Consider the following 16,456-nt stretch of genomic DNA (forward strand, 5'->3'; position numbering starts at 1 on the left):
AAAAACTTCCTTTTGGTTAAAATTGTGCTTCATTTTAAATGTATTATCGCTCTTTCACAAATGGGTTTTTTTCCACAAAAAAATATATGTGCATATTTGTTCATCCGGAGCTGCAGCAAGGTTAAACTGCTGAGCTGCTGAACTTGCTGACCAAAAGGTCAGCGGTTCAAATCTGGGGAGCGGGATGAGTTCCTGCTGTTAGCCCCAGCTTCTGCCAACCTAGAAGTTCGAAAACATGCAAATGTGACTAGATCAATAGATACCACTCTGGCGGAAAGGTAATGGCGTTCCATGCAGTCATGCTGGCCACATGATCTTGGAGGTGTCTATGGACAACACCGGCTCTTCGGCTTAGAAATGGAGATAAGTACCACCCCTAGTGTTGGACTTGACTAGACTTAATGTGAAGGGGAAATAATTTTCACGCTGCAGACCTAATAAAGAGCTGACCCCTTTCTCCAAAATCATCCAGACCCTCCCCATCCCTTTAATCAAGCATTGAAAACAGAGACATACGTGTTTTGTTTCTTTCCAAATTTTATCGTATGTACAAAAAAATCCTCAACGCTACGAAAATATGTTTTCATGGAAGAACGGTGGCTGAGCGGTTCAGATTGGAGCAGAGAGGGATATAGGATATATATATTTGTGTATGCAGTACGCACCTTACGTGTGCCTATATTCCTTTCCGGATGGGGTGCCTGTGCTTTGTCCCTAAATTTACGATTTGGACTGTTGTTGTTGTGGGAAAGGAGGGAAATTAAACCACAAGGACGCTCTGGGCTCCCAAAGGAAGTACAAGATGATGGTAGTTATCGCATTTCTCGGAGTCCACTGAGCTGCTGTTTTGGGTTCCGAATTGCTTCCTTCCAGCATTATGTAAACAAAGAAGTATGCCAATACTGTATAGTGTCGTACCAAAACAAAACGAAGGCTGTCCTTTTCCAAACGGTATGGCCATGTTCCAGAAGCATTCTCTCCTGACGTTTCGTCCACATCTATGGCAGGCATCCTCAGAGGTTGTGAGGTCTGTTGGAAACTAGGCAAGTGAGGTTTATATATCTGTGGAATGATGTCCAGGGTGGGAGGAAGAACTCTTGTCTGCTTGGAGCAAGTGTGAATGTTGCAATTGGCCAGCTTGATTAGCACTGAATAGCCTTGTAGCTTCAAAGCCCAGCTGCTTCCTGCCTGGGGGAATCCTTTGTTGGGAGGTGTTAGCTGGCCCTGATTGTTTCATGTCTAGATTTCTTTTTTATTGTTGCTCTTTATTTACTGTCCTGAACTCTTGCCTGCTTGAGGCAGGTGTGACTATTGCAAATGGCCATGTTGAGTAGCACTAAATGGCAGTGCAGCTTCGAAGCTTGGCTGCTTCCTGCCTTGGGGAATTCTTTGTTGGGAGGTGTTAGCTGGCCCTGATTGTTTCATGTCTGATTGTTTCATGTCTTCTGTTTTTTTTAGTGTTGCTCTTTATTTACTGTCCTGAACTCTTGTCCGCTTGAGGGAGGTGTGTCTATTGCAAATGGCCAAGTTGAGTAGCACTAAATGGCCGTGCAGCTTCGAAGCTTGGCTACTTCCTGCCTGGGGGAATCTTTTGTTGGGAGGTGATAGCTGGACGTGATTCAGTCTTATATGGCATTCCCCTGCTTTTTTGGGTGTTGCTCTTCCATACAAGAATGAATCAGGGCCAGCTAACACTTCCCAACAAAGGATTCTGCCAGGCAGCAACCAGTCAGGTACTGAAGCTAGAAAGCCACTTAGTGCTAATCAAGATGGTCATTTGCAACATTCACACCTGCCTCAAGCAGACAAGAGTTCTTTCTCCCACCCTGGACATTAAGTAAAAGTTTTCCCCTGACATTAAGTCCAGTCGTGTCCGACTCTGGGGGTTGGTGCTCATCTCCATTTCTAAGCCAAAGAGCCAGTGTTGTCCGTAGACACCACCAAGGTCATGTGGCCAGCATGACTGCATGGAGCACTGTCACCTTCCTGCAGGAGCAGTACCTATTGATCTACTCACATGTGGACGTTTTTGAACTGCTAGGTTGGCAGAAGCTGGGGCTGACAGCGGGAGCTCATGCCGCTCCCCGGATTTGAACCTGCGACCTTTCGGTCAACAAGTTCAGCAGCTCAGTGCTTTAACCCACTGGACTCTAACCCTGGACATTATCCCACAGATATATAAACTTCACTTGCCTAGTTTCCAACAGACCTTACAACCTCTAAGGATGCTTGGCATAGAGGTGGGTGAAACGTCAGGAGAGAATGCTTCTGGAACATGGCCAGGAAAAAATCACAGCAACCCAGTGATTCTGGCCATGAAAGCTTTCGATGAGTACTGTCTGTATCCCTCCCCGAACTGCAAATCTCAAAAGGGAGCGATGGTGTTGTGTGAAAAACTTTCCCCAGCAATGCAATTGTTGGAAATTATGGGAATCCGCACTCTCCGTTGGTTGTTTTCGGCCCCAAAGCCCACCAAGTGGCAGTCTATAAATGATGCAAAATGGTGCCTTTTGCTTCTTGCATTTTGAACCCCGGGCTTCTCCAAGCTGTGTGATACCTTCTTCTCAAAGCTGGATAATTTTGCCCTCTGCTTGCAAAACAAAGAGAGGCCTCAGATGGAGGCCATAAGGCTCACATAAGGGATGCAACAGCCAATAAGAGTCAGTTGCGGAAAAAAGAACATACAGCCAAAGCTTATCCAGACCTGGTCTGTGGACATCCTGCAATGCTGGGAGCTGCCACCAGGGGTCTCCCTTGTCGTATGGATTTCCAGCATCCGGGAGACGCAAGGACATTCCCGGAGGAAGTAGGGGACATTGCAGGACGCATAGGAAAAGATGTCATTGCAATAGAAGATTATTGGAAAGACATAGATACGGAGGTGAGAGAACCGGCGGAAACCGTGTCTGTGTTGGTTTCCGGGAGGATTGAAGTATGGTTGTGCCTAACCCCGTAAGACTCTTAAAACCTGAGTCAATCTCCGCTGATTTTGCCATAAGTGAAAATATATCCCCTCCTGACTTAAGCCCACCACCACGGCTTCTTCGCTGTGTCCTTGCTCAGCAACAGCTTCGAGAGGGGCTTCCCGGAGACGTTTACGGGAGGTAGGAGAGCAACCCCTCAAGAGTCACAGTTACCTGGAGAGAAAGGAGGAAGTCCTCTGCTAGGTCTTAGCTTCCCTTCTGCTCTCAGAGGAAGGGGTCTCCATCCCACCCGTTCTGAAGTCCTGGACCCCAATGTCGTCTCTAGCTGGAGGTGACGGTGGAGCCGCTGCTGAGCCGGATGATCATCTGCTGGCATTCGTGGAGTGTCCGTTTGTCGCCCAGCTTCTCCAGGGAACGGGCCGCTTCGGCCAACATGCCCACCCGCTGACCGGGCCCCAAGAGGAAGGCGGGGGGCAAGTAGGAGCAGGCGAGGAGGAGGGCTTCGGCATGCTCCCTCGCCGTTGGGCGGCTGTCTTGTTCGCTGGCTGGAAGAGAGACAGGATTGGTCAGTGTCTTGTCGAAGGCTTTCATGGCCGGAATCACTGGGTTGTGGTAGGTTTTGGGGCTGTATGGCATTGTTCTATTCCGAAAAACCTACAACAACCCAGTATTAGTCAGGTTGGGAAAGGGAGGGAGGGTGGTAGGACCATAATACTCCAGGTCCACAGCAGGAGAAGGTAAAGACGCAGACCATGTACGAGCCCAATTCTCACAGGGACGGAAAGTAAGTGAGATCTTCTGAACAGGGGCACAGACAGCAAAGGAAACACTACAGGGGTGTTAACCCCTCCCTATGTGATCCAAAGCTATCTCTCTCTCTCTCTCTCTCTCTCTCTATATATATATATATATATATGGTAAAGCAGTGGTTCTCAACCTTCCTAATGCTGCAACCCCTTAATGCAGTTCCTCATGTTGTGGTGACACCCAACCAGAAAAATAATTTTCATGACAACTACACAACTGTAATTTTGCTCCTGTTATGAATCATAATGTAAATATCTGATATGAAGGATGTATTTTCATTCACTGGACCAAATATGGCAGAAATATCTGATGCACCCAAATGTGAATACTGGCGTTTTTTTTTTGGGGGGGGGGGTTGATTTTGTCATTTGGGAGTTGTAGTTGTTGGGATTTATAGTTCACCTACAATCAAAGAGCTTTCCGAACTCCACCAACGATGGCATTGAAACAAACTTGGCACACATAACTCCCACGACCAACAGAAAATGACTGGAAGGGTTTGGTGGACATAGACCTTGAGTTTTGGAGTTGTAGTTCACCTATCTCCAGAACTCACGGTAGATTCAAATAATGATGAATCTGGACCAAACTTGGCACAAATACTCAATATGCCCAAATGTGAACCCTGGTGGAGTTTGGGGGGAAATAGACCTTGACGTTTGAGAGTTGTTGTTGCTGGGATTTATAGTTCACCTACATTCAAAGAGCATTCTGAAACACCAACGATAGAATTGGGCCAAACTTCCCACACAGAACCCCCATGACCAACAGAAAATATTGTGTTTTCTGGTGGTCTTTGGCGACCCCTCTGCCATCCCCTCGCGACCCACCCAGGGGTCCCGACCCCCAGGTTGAGAAACACTGTGGTAAAGGTTTTCCCTTGTCATTAAGTCTAGTCGTGTCCGACTCTGGGGGGGTTGGTGCTTATCTCAATTTCTAAACCAAAGAGCCGGCATTGTCCATCGACGCCTCCAAGGTCATGTAGCCAGCATTACTGCATGGAGCGCCATTACTTTCCCACAGAAGGGGTACCTATTGATCTACTCAAAATTCCATATTTTTGAACTGCTAGGTTGGCAGAAGCTGGGGCTAACAGCAGGAGCTCACCCCACTCCCCAGATTCAAACCATCGACCTTTTGGTCAGCAAGTTCTGCAGCTCAGTGGTTTACTAGGGGGCTCCATATATATATATATACACGCGCGCACACACAAACACACACATATATTCACACATATATACACACACATAGATACACACACACCTACTCCAACTTGGAGCTCCCTGTGGCGCAGTGGGTTAAACCGCTGAGCTGCTAAACTTGTTGACCGAAAGGTCACAGGTTGAATCTGGGGAGCAACGTGAGCTTCCACTGTCAGCCCCAGCTTCTGCCAACTTAGCAGTTCGAAAACATGCAAATGTGAGTAGATCAATAGGTACCGCTCTAGTGGGAAGGTAACAGCGCTCCATGCAGTCATGCAGGCCACATGACCTTGGAGGTGTCTACGTACAACACCAGCTCTTTGGCTTGGAAATGGAGATGAGCACCACCCCCCAAAGTCAGATATGACAGGAGTTAGGGGAAAACCTTTACCTATTCCAACTTACATACAAATTCAAAGTGGAATAGGTTCATAGATGTATGTATATTCCAACTTACATACAAATTCAACTTCAGAACAAACCTACAGAACCTATCTGATATTTTTGCATTGAATTTTGCTGTTGTTAACCGCTTTGAGTCGCCTGAGGGCTGAGAAAAGCGGTATATAAATGAAGTAAATAAATGATAATAATAAATATCTTGCTTGTAACTTGGGTTTCTTCCTCCTTAGCAATGTTTGCTCCCTCATCCGGTCACACTGTGTTGTTGATGCTCAGCTACACATCTCCTGGTTGGCATCTACGAAATTTCGGTGGTCACAGCAACCCACAATGTCCAAGGTGGAGGACAGCAAGACACACAACCATCAGAGTATAGAAAACCACCTGCCCAACCAACTCTCCCTTCCTGGCTCGCTCACCTCCTTTGTTCAGGTTCGAGGCCCCTCTTCGGCGCAGGCTCCGGTCCAATAGTTGGTGGGTCCGAGTGGGGCTGGCACGGGCCATCAGCCGGGCCGTGGCCTCGTGGAGGAAAACCTGAAAGGGAATCCAACAAAGGCATTTCGCTAAGTTTAGGGCGAGGGTCAGGTCAAGTCCGTAGAGGGCTGCATCTGGGGACTCCTAGGTCTAGAGCAGGCTTGGGCAAATTTGGCCCTCCAGGTGTTTTGGACTTCAACTCCCACAATTCCTAACAGCCCCAGGCCCCTTCCTTTTCCCCCTCAGCTGCTTAAACGCTTGCTCAAACAGCCATGTTTTAACTTGCCTCCAAAACGTTAAGAGGGAGGGAGCAGATCTAATCTCCCTAGGGAGGGTGTTCCATAGCCGAGGGGCCACCACTGAGAAGACCCTGTCTCTCGTCCCCGCCAAACGTACTTGAGACAAAGGCGGGACCGAGAGCAGGGCCTCCCCAGACGATCAATGATTCGTAAAGGGAGACATGTTCGGACAGGTAAGCTGGGCCAGAACCATTTAGGGCTTTATAAGCCAAAGCCAGCACTTTGAATTGGGCCTGGTAGCAAACCAGCAGCCAGTGGAGCGGGCGCAACAAGGGGATTGTATGCTCCCTGAGCACCGCTCCTGTTAGCAACATGGCTGCTGTTAGTTGGACTAGTTGAAGCTTCCGGACAGTCTTCAATGGCAACCCCACGTAGAGTGCGTTGCAGTAGTCTATGCGGGGTGTAACCAGATTGGACTCTGCATTGTTGTCTCCTGAATTCTTTACAGTCACATCACATGGCCTTCAAGCTAATGAGCTGATGTGTAACTTTTGTATCCTGTTTGTTTTTGGGTGCTCTGCTGTTTATCTTAGGGTAGTTTTCCCTAACAGAGGGCCCAAGTTGCCCCGTGCTTGCTCTAGAGCAGTGGTTCTCAACCTGGGGTCCCCAGATGTTTTTGGCCTACAACTCCCAGAAATCCCAGGTAGTTTACCAGCTGTTAGGATTTCTGGGAGTCGTAGGCCAAAAACATCTGGGGACCCCAGGTTGAGAACCACTGCTCTAGAGGAAACTCAGGATATCATGTCATCAGAGCTCAGAAAAAGTCCTTTTTTGGCACCAGAGCTACCAGGATTCCCCCATCAGCTCAAGCACTGGACGTGTCGGCTGCAGGATTTGATGTTCAGAAACCATTGGGAGAGCTGTACACTCCTAACTCCACCCCGCAAGAACTATAATGCAAAATGGACCTTCGGAGAAGGAGGGGAACAATGACTCCCAGGAAGATGACACACAACTCTACTACTCTTTTCCACCCAATTCCAAGGAGGCCTTTCGGGTGCTGGACGAGTACCTGGCCGCTGTGTCTATCTGGATAAGGAGGAACAAGCTGAAGATCAATCCCGACAAGACAGAGGTCTTCCTGGTCGATCGTAAACCCAACCGGGGTATAGGGTGGCAACCTGTGCTGGACAGGGTTACACTCCCCCTGAAACCACAGGTCCGCAGTTTGGGAGTCCTCTTGGAGTCATCGCTTACGCTTGAGGCTCAGGCGTCAGTGGCTTTTGCACAATTGAGACTCGTGCGCCAACTGCGACCGTACCTCACGAAGGCTGATCTGGCCGGGGAGGTCCATGCCTTGGTCACCTCTAGATTGGACTACTGCAATGCGCTCTACGTGGGGCTGCCCTTGAAAACGGCTCGGAAATTTCAACTGGTCCAACGACCAGCGGCCAGGATGCTAACTGGTGCTCCTTACAGAGAGAGGTCAACCCTCCTGTTCAAGGAGCTCCACTGGCTGCCGTTTATCTTCCGAGCCCAATTTAAGGTGCAGGTGGTTACCTACAAAGCCCTGAACGGTTTGGGACCAGCCTACCTGCGTGACCGCATCTCCGTCTACGAACCCACACGTTCACTTCATTCATCTGGAGAGGCCCTGCTCGTGATCCCGCCTGCGTCGCAAGCGCATTTGGTGGGGACACGGGACAGGGCCTTTTCCGTGGAGGCCCCAGACTCTGGAACACCCTCCCCAAAGATCTTAGACAGTCCCCTACATTGGCAGTTTTCAGAAAGAACTTAAAGACCTGGCTGTTCCGATGCGCCTTCCCAGAATAGGAAATCTCCAATACCACGTCCCAGAAGCACTTTATTAGAAGTAAGATTGCCGCACACTGCACACTGCACTTGCCCTATAATCCTTACATATCACCTGTCACATCAGCACTTTTAATCCTGTACCCTTTACTCTGGCCCGGCCCAGTTTTATTATGTTTTGGTGTATTGTTTATTGCTTGTTGTTTTGCTGTTTAATATTGCTTTAATTGTTTTTAATTTGCTTTAGGTTTGTATTGTTATGTTGTGTGTTGAGGCCTTGGCCTTTGTAAGCCGCATCGAGTCCTTCGGGAGATGCTAGCGGGGTACAAATAAAGTTAATAATAAATAAATAATAATAATAAGTCTTGCTCACCCTGTGCATGGCGGGTCTGTCCGCTTGCGCCAGGCGTCGGAGGCTGCTGAGCTCCTGCTGAAAGCCGCGCAGTTCGTGGGCCGAGGCTTGGTAGGGTCCGCCGCGGGGCTGGGCCGCTTGCATCTGCTGCTGCCAGAGCCGAGTGCGAGTGATGAGCAGAAGGTCGCACAAGAGGAACTGGACGGCCTGAAGAAGGAGGGATAGAAAGAACGTTGGGAAATGGACAGCCGTCAGCCGAGAGCAGTACGTGTGAAAAAGATCTTGGGAGTCCTCGTGGACAACAAGTTAAACATGAGCCAACAATGTGATGTGGCGGCAAAAAAAGCCAATGGGATTTTGGCCTGCATCAAGAGGAGCCTAGTGTCTAGATCTAGGGAAGTAATGCTACCCCTCTATTCCGCTTTGGTTACACCACACCTGGAATATTGTGTCCAATTCTGGGCACCACAATTCAAGAGAGATATTGACAAGCTGGAATGTGTCCAGAGGAGGGCGACTAAAATGATCAAGGGTCTGGAGAACAAGCCCTATGAGGAGTGGCTTAAGGAGCTGGGCATGTTTAGCCTGAAGAAGAGAAGACCGAGAGGAGATATGATAGCCATGTATAAATATGTGAGAGGAAGCCACAGGGAGGAGGGAGCAAACTTGTTTTCTGCTTCCCTGGAGACTAGGACACGGAACAATGGCTTCAAACTACAAGAGAGGAGATTCCATCTGAACATGAGGAAGAACTTCCTGACTGTGAGAGCCGTTCAGCAGTGGAACTCTCTGCCCCAGAGTGTGGTGGAGGCTCCTTCTTTGGAAGCTTTTAAGCAGAGGCTGGATGGCCATTTGTCAGGGGTGATTTGAATGCAGTATTCCTGCTTCTTGGCAGAATGGGGTTGGACTGGATGGCCCAGGAGGTCTCTTCCAACTCTTTGATTCTATGATTCTATGATTCTAAAAGGATGCGGAGGGCAGAGGAGGGCTCTCTTGACTGCAAAGCTAATCGCAATCCTAAAACTCCTGCAATAGTTAACTAAAATACATTAAAGCATAATAAAACTTTATCTATATAAATAAAAATGTAATGTTTGTTTGTGGGATTAACAGAACTCAAAAACCACTGGGTGAATTGACACCAAATTTGGACACAGGACATCTCTCAGGCCAACGAGTGACCATCACTCATAAAACACTGAAAAACACAGCAGAAGGGACTTAAAAAGCCAAAAAACCCAAAATATTACAAACACGCATACACAAACATATATGCATATACACAAAACACATACACAGAAAGAGAGAAGGAAGGAGTGAAGGAAGGAAGGAAAGAAGAGTAGAGAAGGAAGGAGAGAAGAAGGGAAAGGAGAGAAAGAAGGGGATTGAGAGGAAGAAGGAAAGAAAGGTAGAGAAGGAAGGAGGGAGAGAAAGAGGGCAAGAAGAAGGGAGAGAAGGAGAGAAGGAAGGAAAAAAGGGTAGAGAAGGAAGGAAGGAGAGAAAGAGGGAAGGAGAGAAGGAAGGAAAGAATGGTAGAGAAGGAAGGAGAGAAGGGAAAGGAGAGAAAGAAGGGGATTGAAAGGAAGAAGGAAAGGTAGAGAAGGAAGGAGGGAGAGAAAGAGGGCAAGAAGAAGGGAAAGAAGGAGAGAAAGGAAGGAAAAAAGGGTAGAGGAGGAAGGAAGGAGAGAAAGAGGGAAGGAGAGAAGGAAGGAAAGAAGGGTAGAGAAGGAAGGAGGGAAGGAGATAAGGAAAGAAAGAAGGGTAAAGAAGGAAGGAAGGAAGGAAGGAAGGAAGGAAGGAAGGAAGGAAGGAAGGAAGAAGAGAAAGAGGGAAATGAGGGAAAGAAGGAGGGAAGGAGAGAAAGAAGGAAAGAAAGAAGGGTAGAAAAGGAAGGAAGGAGAGAAGGAGGGAAAGAATGAAATAAAAAAGTGAAAGAGGGAAGGAGAGAAGGAACAAAAGAGAGAAAGAGGGAAGGAAGGAAAGAGACAAGGAAGGATGGAACCAAAGAGCAAAGGAAGCGAGAAAAGAAACAGGTAGAGAAGGAAGGAAGAAGAAGGGAAAGAAAAAGAGGGAGGGAAGGTTGGCCACAGCAACGCATGGTTGGTACAGCTAGTCTATATAAATAAAAATGTAATGTTCGCTTGTGGGATTAACAGAACTCAAAAACCACTGGGTGAATTGACACCAAATTTGGACACAAGACACCTAACAACCCAATGTATGTCCTTCACTAATAATAATAATAATTTTGTCATTTGGGAGTTGTAGTTGCTGGGATTTATAGTTCACCTACAATCAAAGAGCATTCTGAACCCCACCAACAATGGAATTGAACCAAACTTGGCACACGGTTCTCCCATGACCAACAGAAAATACTGGAAGGGTTTGGTGGGCAGTGTCCTTTGGTTTTGGAGTTGTAGTTCACCTACATCCAGAGATCACTGTGGACTCCAACCATGATGGATCTGGACCAAACTCTACACGAATACTCAATATGCCCAAATGTGAACACTGGTGGAGTTTGGGGAAAAATAGAATCTTGACATTTGGGAGTTGTAGTTGCTGGGATTTATAGTTCACCTACAATCACAGAGCATACCGAACCCCACCAATGATAGAATTGGGCCAAACCTCCCACACAGCACCCCCATGTGGGCCACAGCAACGCGTGGCAGGGGACAGCTAGTTAAATAATAAGTTTGGCAAGGTGAGATTAAATTACAAGATGAAAGCAGACTGGCGAGTGTAAAAGGATCAGTTGCAGAATTTAGCTCAATTCACCGCCATGACAAGGGACCCCTGTTTTGTGAGATTTATTTATTACTAAGGAGCCCCCGGTGGCGCAGTGGGTTAAACCCCTGTGTTGGCAGGACTGAAGACCGACAGGTCACAGGTTCGAATCCGGGGAGAGGCGGATGAGCTCCCTCTATCAGCTCCAGCTCCTCATGCGGGGACATGAGAGAAGCCTCCCACAAGGATGATAAAAACATCAAATCATCTGGGCATCCCCTGGGCAACGTCCTTGCAGACGGCCAATTCTCTCACACCAGAAGCGACTTGGAGTTTCTCAAGTTGCTCCTGACATGACCTATATATATATATATATATATATATATATATATATATATCTAGCTTGGGTACCCAGCGGTGGCCGGGTTATTTGAAAAAGGCATTGTTTTGGGGTGTTTAGGTAATGTCATTTAGGAAAAAGCCAGAATGTGATTGTTTGTTTTGAATGCTCCCATTAGAAAATGAATAACAACGTGGGTGAACTACAATTCCCAAAATCGTGGGTCAATCCAAGCCTATATGCACAGTTGGCCATGTTGAGTGTGTGTGCCAAGTTTGGTCCAGATCTGTCGCTGGCTGGGTTCTGGATAAGGGTGAACTACAACTCCCATATACCTCTGTTTTGGACTTCAACTCCTACTGTCACCTGTTGATTAACCAGCTGTGCTACAGAGATAAAGAGATCTCTCAATAAGTTTGGCTCTGTGGGTACCTTTATTTGACCGCACAATTAACTCCAATACGCGGCCTCAACACACGGTAGAGTCTCCTCCTCTGGCCATCTGTCAGGAGTGCTTTGATTGTGCCTTCCTTTGTGGCAGAAGAGGGTTGGAATAGATAATCCTTGGGGTCTCTCTTCCAGTTCTATGAGTCTACCCCGCGTCCTAAACACTATCTCAATGGTCATCTGCTGGTAGAGGACGGCCTCAGGGCTGCACTGGAGGGGCATTGCACAGCTCTGGCCACACATGCAATGCAACTACAATGCACCCCCGAAACCGCCACTTCAGCTCCGATGCATCATGTTGTAACGAGGGAGAAGCTTGGAAATGGTTCCCATCGCCTTGGCCACACGACTTGCTGCTTTCCTTTGGATTCCTAATCTATATGTATATGCATCCATATGTTTAGCTCCATCCTAAAGTTCCTGGGACTAAAAAATTGCACTTTTGGAGCCAGCTTGCTTTTGGGTATCTTTGGCCTGCTGATTCCAAACACAACAGCAGTTTCTCCCTATCAGCTCTAGCTTTTGAGATAAACATGCGCCGTTTGCCCATAGAAAACCACAATGACCTTATCTAAGTGATGCCATCTATGCAATGCCAATTTCTGAATCGGTGCCCCAAAGAACCCCAAAAACGGGTGTAAAATTCAAGACGTAAACAAAAAAAATGGGGAGGATTTCTTATTTCAGGGTGTTCCCAACTTCATTTTGCCATCATCATCATGTTTATGGTTCTGTTTATTTATACCAGGCCTGGGCAAAGTTCGGCCCTCCTTCCAGGTGTTTTGGACTTCAACTCCCATCATTCCTAACAGCCTCAGGCCCTCAACTCCCTCCTCCTCCTCCTCCTCCTCATGTTTATGTTTCTGTTTCTGTTTATTTATACCAAGCTTGGGCAAAGTTCGGCCCTCCCTCCAGGTGGTTTGGACTTCAATTCCCATCATTCCTAAAAGCCTCAGGCCCTCATCATCATAATCGTCATCATGTTTATGTTTCTGTTTATTTATACCAGGCCTGGGCAAAGTTCAGCCCTCCCTCCAGCTGTTTTGGACTTCAACTCCCATCATTCCTAAAAGCTTCAGGCCCTCATCATCATCATCATGTTTATGTTTATTTATACCAAGCATGGGCAAATTTCAGCCCTTCCTCCAGCCATTTGGACTTCAACTCCCATCATTCCTAACAACCTTAGGCCTTCATCATCATGTTTATGTTTATTTATACCAGGTCTAGGCAAAGTTCGGCCTTTACTGCAGGTGTTTTGACTCCAACTCCCATCATTCCTAACAGCTTCAGGCCCCCATCATCATAATCATGTTTATGTTTATTTATACCAGGCCAGGTGTTTTGAACTTCAACTCCCACATTTCCCAACCGCTTAAGCAGCTGAAGGGGAAAAGGAAGGGGCCTGAGGCTGTTAGGAATTGTGGGAGTTGGAGTCCAGAACACCTGGAGGGCCAAATTTTGCCCAGGCTTGATTTATACCCTGCAATTTCTCCTCATAAGGAGACTCAAAGTGGTTTTCCTCCCACAGCTTTGGCCCTGGGTCTCAACCCAAACCCAGAACCTCCTAATTTGGGTGTTAGGCTCCTCTCGGCTCCCCCCCCCCCCCCCCCCGATCGTTTCCATTCAACTCTACGAGGACTCACTCTGTCGATGGTGCTGGTGGGAGCGTTGCTGCCCAGACTCTCGCGCAAGTAGTCGCCCGCGGCGTCACACTGGCCCAGGCTGCAGTCCAGTTTGCCCAGCAGCATGCGGGCCGCCTTGAATGTGTGCAGCGCCGCCCAGGGAAGCGGGTTCCTGCAACGGGGAGAGAAGAATCGGATGGTTCTGGCAAGCTGCGCAAAGAGACACCCCATCATTTCGAGGGCTAAAGGAGCTCTCCAAGGTGCAACCATTCATTTCACACTTCTGGTCGTGATAATCAGGGAGAAAGGGAAGAAAAGGCATTAAATAGCCCACAGAATTAGGGCCCAGACTCCTCTCTTCCTAAATCCATAAGATTCTTCATCATCATCATCACGGGGTTTCTACTGCTACTGCTATTACTACTACTACTGCTCCAGAGGCTGGATGGTCATTTCTTGGGGATGCTCTGATTGTGCTTTTCCTGCATGAAGACAGAAGGGGATTGGACTGGAAGGCCCCTAGGGTTTCCACTACTACTACTAGTATTCCAGAGGCTGAATTGCCATCTATTGGGGCTGCTCTGATTGTGCTTTTCCCACATGAAGGCAGAAGGGGGTTGGACTGGATGGCCCCTCAGGCTTCTTCTTCTACTAGTAGTATTAGTACTACTACTATGATTGTTCCAGAGGCTGGATGGCCATCTGTTAGAGGCACTTTGATTGAGCTTGTCCTATATGAAGGCAGAAGGGGGTTGGACTGAATGGCACCTGGGTTACTACTACTACTGCTACTGTCATTATTCCAGAGGCTGGACAGCCATCTGTTGGGGATGCTTTAATTGTGCTTTTCCTACATGAAGGCAGAAGGGGGTTGGACTGGATGGCCTCTCGGGCTTCTTCTTCTTCTACTAGTATTAGTAGTACTACTACAATTGTTCCAGAGGCTGGATGGCCATCTGTTAGAGGCACTTTGATTGAGCTTTTCCTACATGAAGGCAGAAGGGAGTTGGACTGGATGGCCCCTGGGGTTACTACTACTACTGTCATTATTCCAGTGGCTGGACGGCCATCTGTTGGGGATGCTTTGATTGTGCTTTTCCTGTATGAAGGCAAAAGGGGATTGGACTGGATGGCTCCTGGGGTTTCTACTACTACTACTGCTCCAGAGGCTGGATGGTTATCTGTTGGCGATGCTTTGATTGTGCTTTTCCTGCATGAAGGCAGAAGGAGAATGGACTGGAAGGCCCCTGGGGTTTCTTCTTCTACTACTACTACTAGTACTCCTCCTCCAGAGGTTGAATTGCCATATATTGGGGCTGCTTTGATTGTGCTTTTCTTGCATGAAAGCAAAGGGGGGTTGGACTGGATGGCCTCTGGGGTTTCTACTACTACTGCTACTACTACTACTACTCCAGAGGCTGGATGGCCACCTATTGGGGCTGCTTTGATTGTGCTTTTCCTGCATAAAGGCAGAAGGTGGTTGGACTGGATGGCTCATGCGTTCTCTTCCAATATTGTGATTCTATGAATGGCTGCCTACATATTCACTAGTTTCCAGTCATTTTAGGAAGGTTCAGTCATTGGACTTGCTCCTTATAGCCACCTTGAGTTAAAAATAAAGTTTATTATTAGTTTATTATAGGATCCCATGACCCAGATGTGTCTCTTGTACTTACTCAGAGGCCTGGAGGGCTTTGGGCATGGACTCCACCAGCGGATACAGGTTCTCCATCGCTTCATCGTCCCCTTGAAGCCCATGGATGGCCATGGCCACCACTGAGGCCCACCAGTGTGCAATGGGGTCAGTGCCTAGGAACAAAGAAAATGGAATATGTTTCTGCAAATATTTTTATGAATATTTTACTGAATATTTTCTGCTAATATTTGTAGGAATATATTTTGTGAATACATTTACACATATTTTTGTGAATATTTTTACGAATATTTTAGGGAATATTTTCTGCTAATATTTGTAGGAATATATTTTGCGAATACATTTTCACATATTTTTGTGAATATTTTTACGAATATTTTACTGAATATTTTCTAATAATATTTGTATGAATATATTTTGCGAATACATTTACACATATTTTTGTGAATATTTTACTGATTATTTTCTGCTAATATTTGTATGAATATATTTTGCAAATATATTTACACATATTTTGCAAATATTTTAACGAGTATTTTACTGAATATTTTCTGCTAATATCTGTATGAATATATTTTGTGAATATATTTACACATATTTTGTGAATATTTTTACGAATATTTTACTGAATATTTTCTGCTAATATTTGTATGAATATATTTTGTGAATACATTTACACATATTTTTGTGAATATTTTTATGAATATTTTTCTGCAAATATTTATGCTAATATATTTCAGAATATTTTAATGTATTTTTTTTGCAGAAATTTTCCTGTGAATATTTTTATTAACATTTTCTGGGTATGCTTTTTAAATATATCTGCAGTGCAATAAATGAACAATAAATTCGTGCAATGACAATTTCGGATCAAAACTGGATGGTAGGACGGCTTTGAGGCTGTTTTCCTGGATTGTTTTTATTCCCTTTGTTTCCTCCTTTCCCTATCTGTAATTTTCTCCTTCCAATCTCGTCTCCATTCAGCAAACCTCACCTATTGCAGCATCCATGTTTGTGCCGATGGAAGGGGACGGACTGGGGACCGCATCCGCACAGCTGTTAAGGAAGTGCAGGTACTCCAGAGCATCGGAAAATTCCCTGCAAGATGGAGAGAGAGAGATATGCAAAAAATGCTCCACTTTCCAACAATTCCAGGATCCCAGGTTGTCAATGGTGGAGGAAAGGACAGAAAGCATTGCTTACCCTTCGCTGTGGCTGACGGGCGCCTGGCTCTCCAGCCTTGAGACGCAAGAAAGCGCCTTCTCCAGCAAATGTTCCCGGAAAAGTTGGGTCACTTGAGCCAAAGGGTCGGCTGGGGAAGGAACGGAAATCGGATTGGGGGATTTGATGTTTGCAAACTCAACTCAAAATATTCTCTCTCTTAAGCTACATATTCCTACCCAGAGCTGATCATTTACGCAAATGACTAGCCATTGCTAGAAGTGACA

General features: G+C 46.6%; 1 protein-coding gene across 1 annotated transcript in view; it reads right to left on the bottom strand.

The window, feature by feature from the left end:
• Positions 1–519: 519 nt before the first annotated feature.
• The window catches only part of LOC132781564 (sterol regulatory element-binding protein 1-like), a 60,070-nt gene continuing 44,133 nt past the window's right edge, over positions 520–16,456 (bottom strand). Inside the window, exons 14-20 of the mRNA XM_067473150.1 lie at positions 16,212–16,320; positions 16,003–16,106; positions 15,031–15,163; positions 13,376–13,526; positions 8,234–8,419; positions 5,755–5,869; positions 520–3,469 (exon numbers count right to left, since the gene is read on the bottom strand). Coding sequence (XP_067329251.1) covers positions 3,246–3,469; positions 5,755–5,869; positions 8,234–8,419; positions 13,376–13,526; positions 15,031–15,163; positions 16,003–16,106; positions 16,212–16,320 — 1,022 coding nt within the window. The 3' untranslated portion in view covers positions 520–3,245. The remainder of the gene's footprint in view (positions 3,470–5,754; positions 5,870–8,233; positions 8,420–13,375; positions 13,527–15,030; positions 15,164–16,002; positions 16,107–16,211; positions 16,321–16,456) is intronic.

This window comes from Anolis sagrei, chromosome X (genome assembly GCF_037176765.1).
Source record: "Anolis sagrei isolate rAnoSag1 chromosome X, rAnoSag1.mat, whole genome shotgun sequence".
Taxonomy (NCBI): Eukaryota; Metazoa; Chordata; class Lepidosauria; order Squamata; family Dactyloidae; genus Anolis; species Anolis sagrei.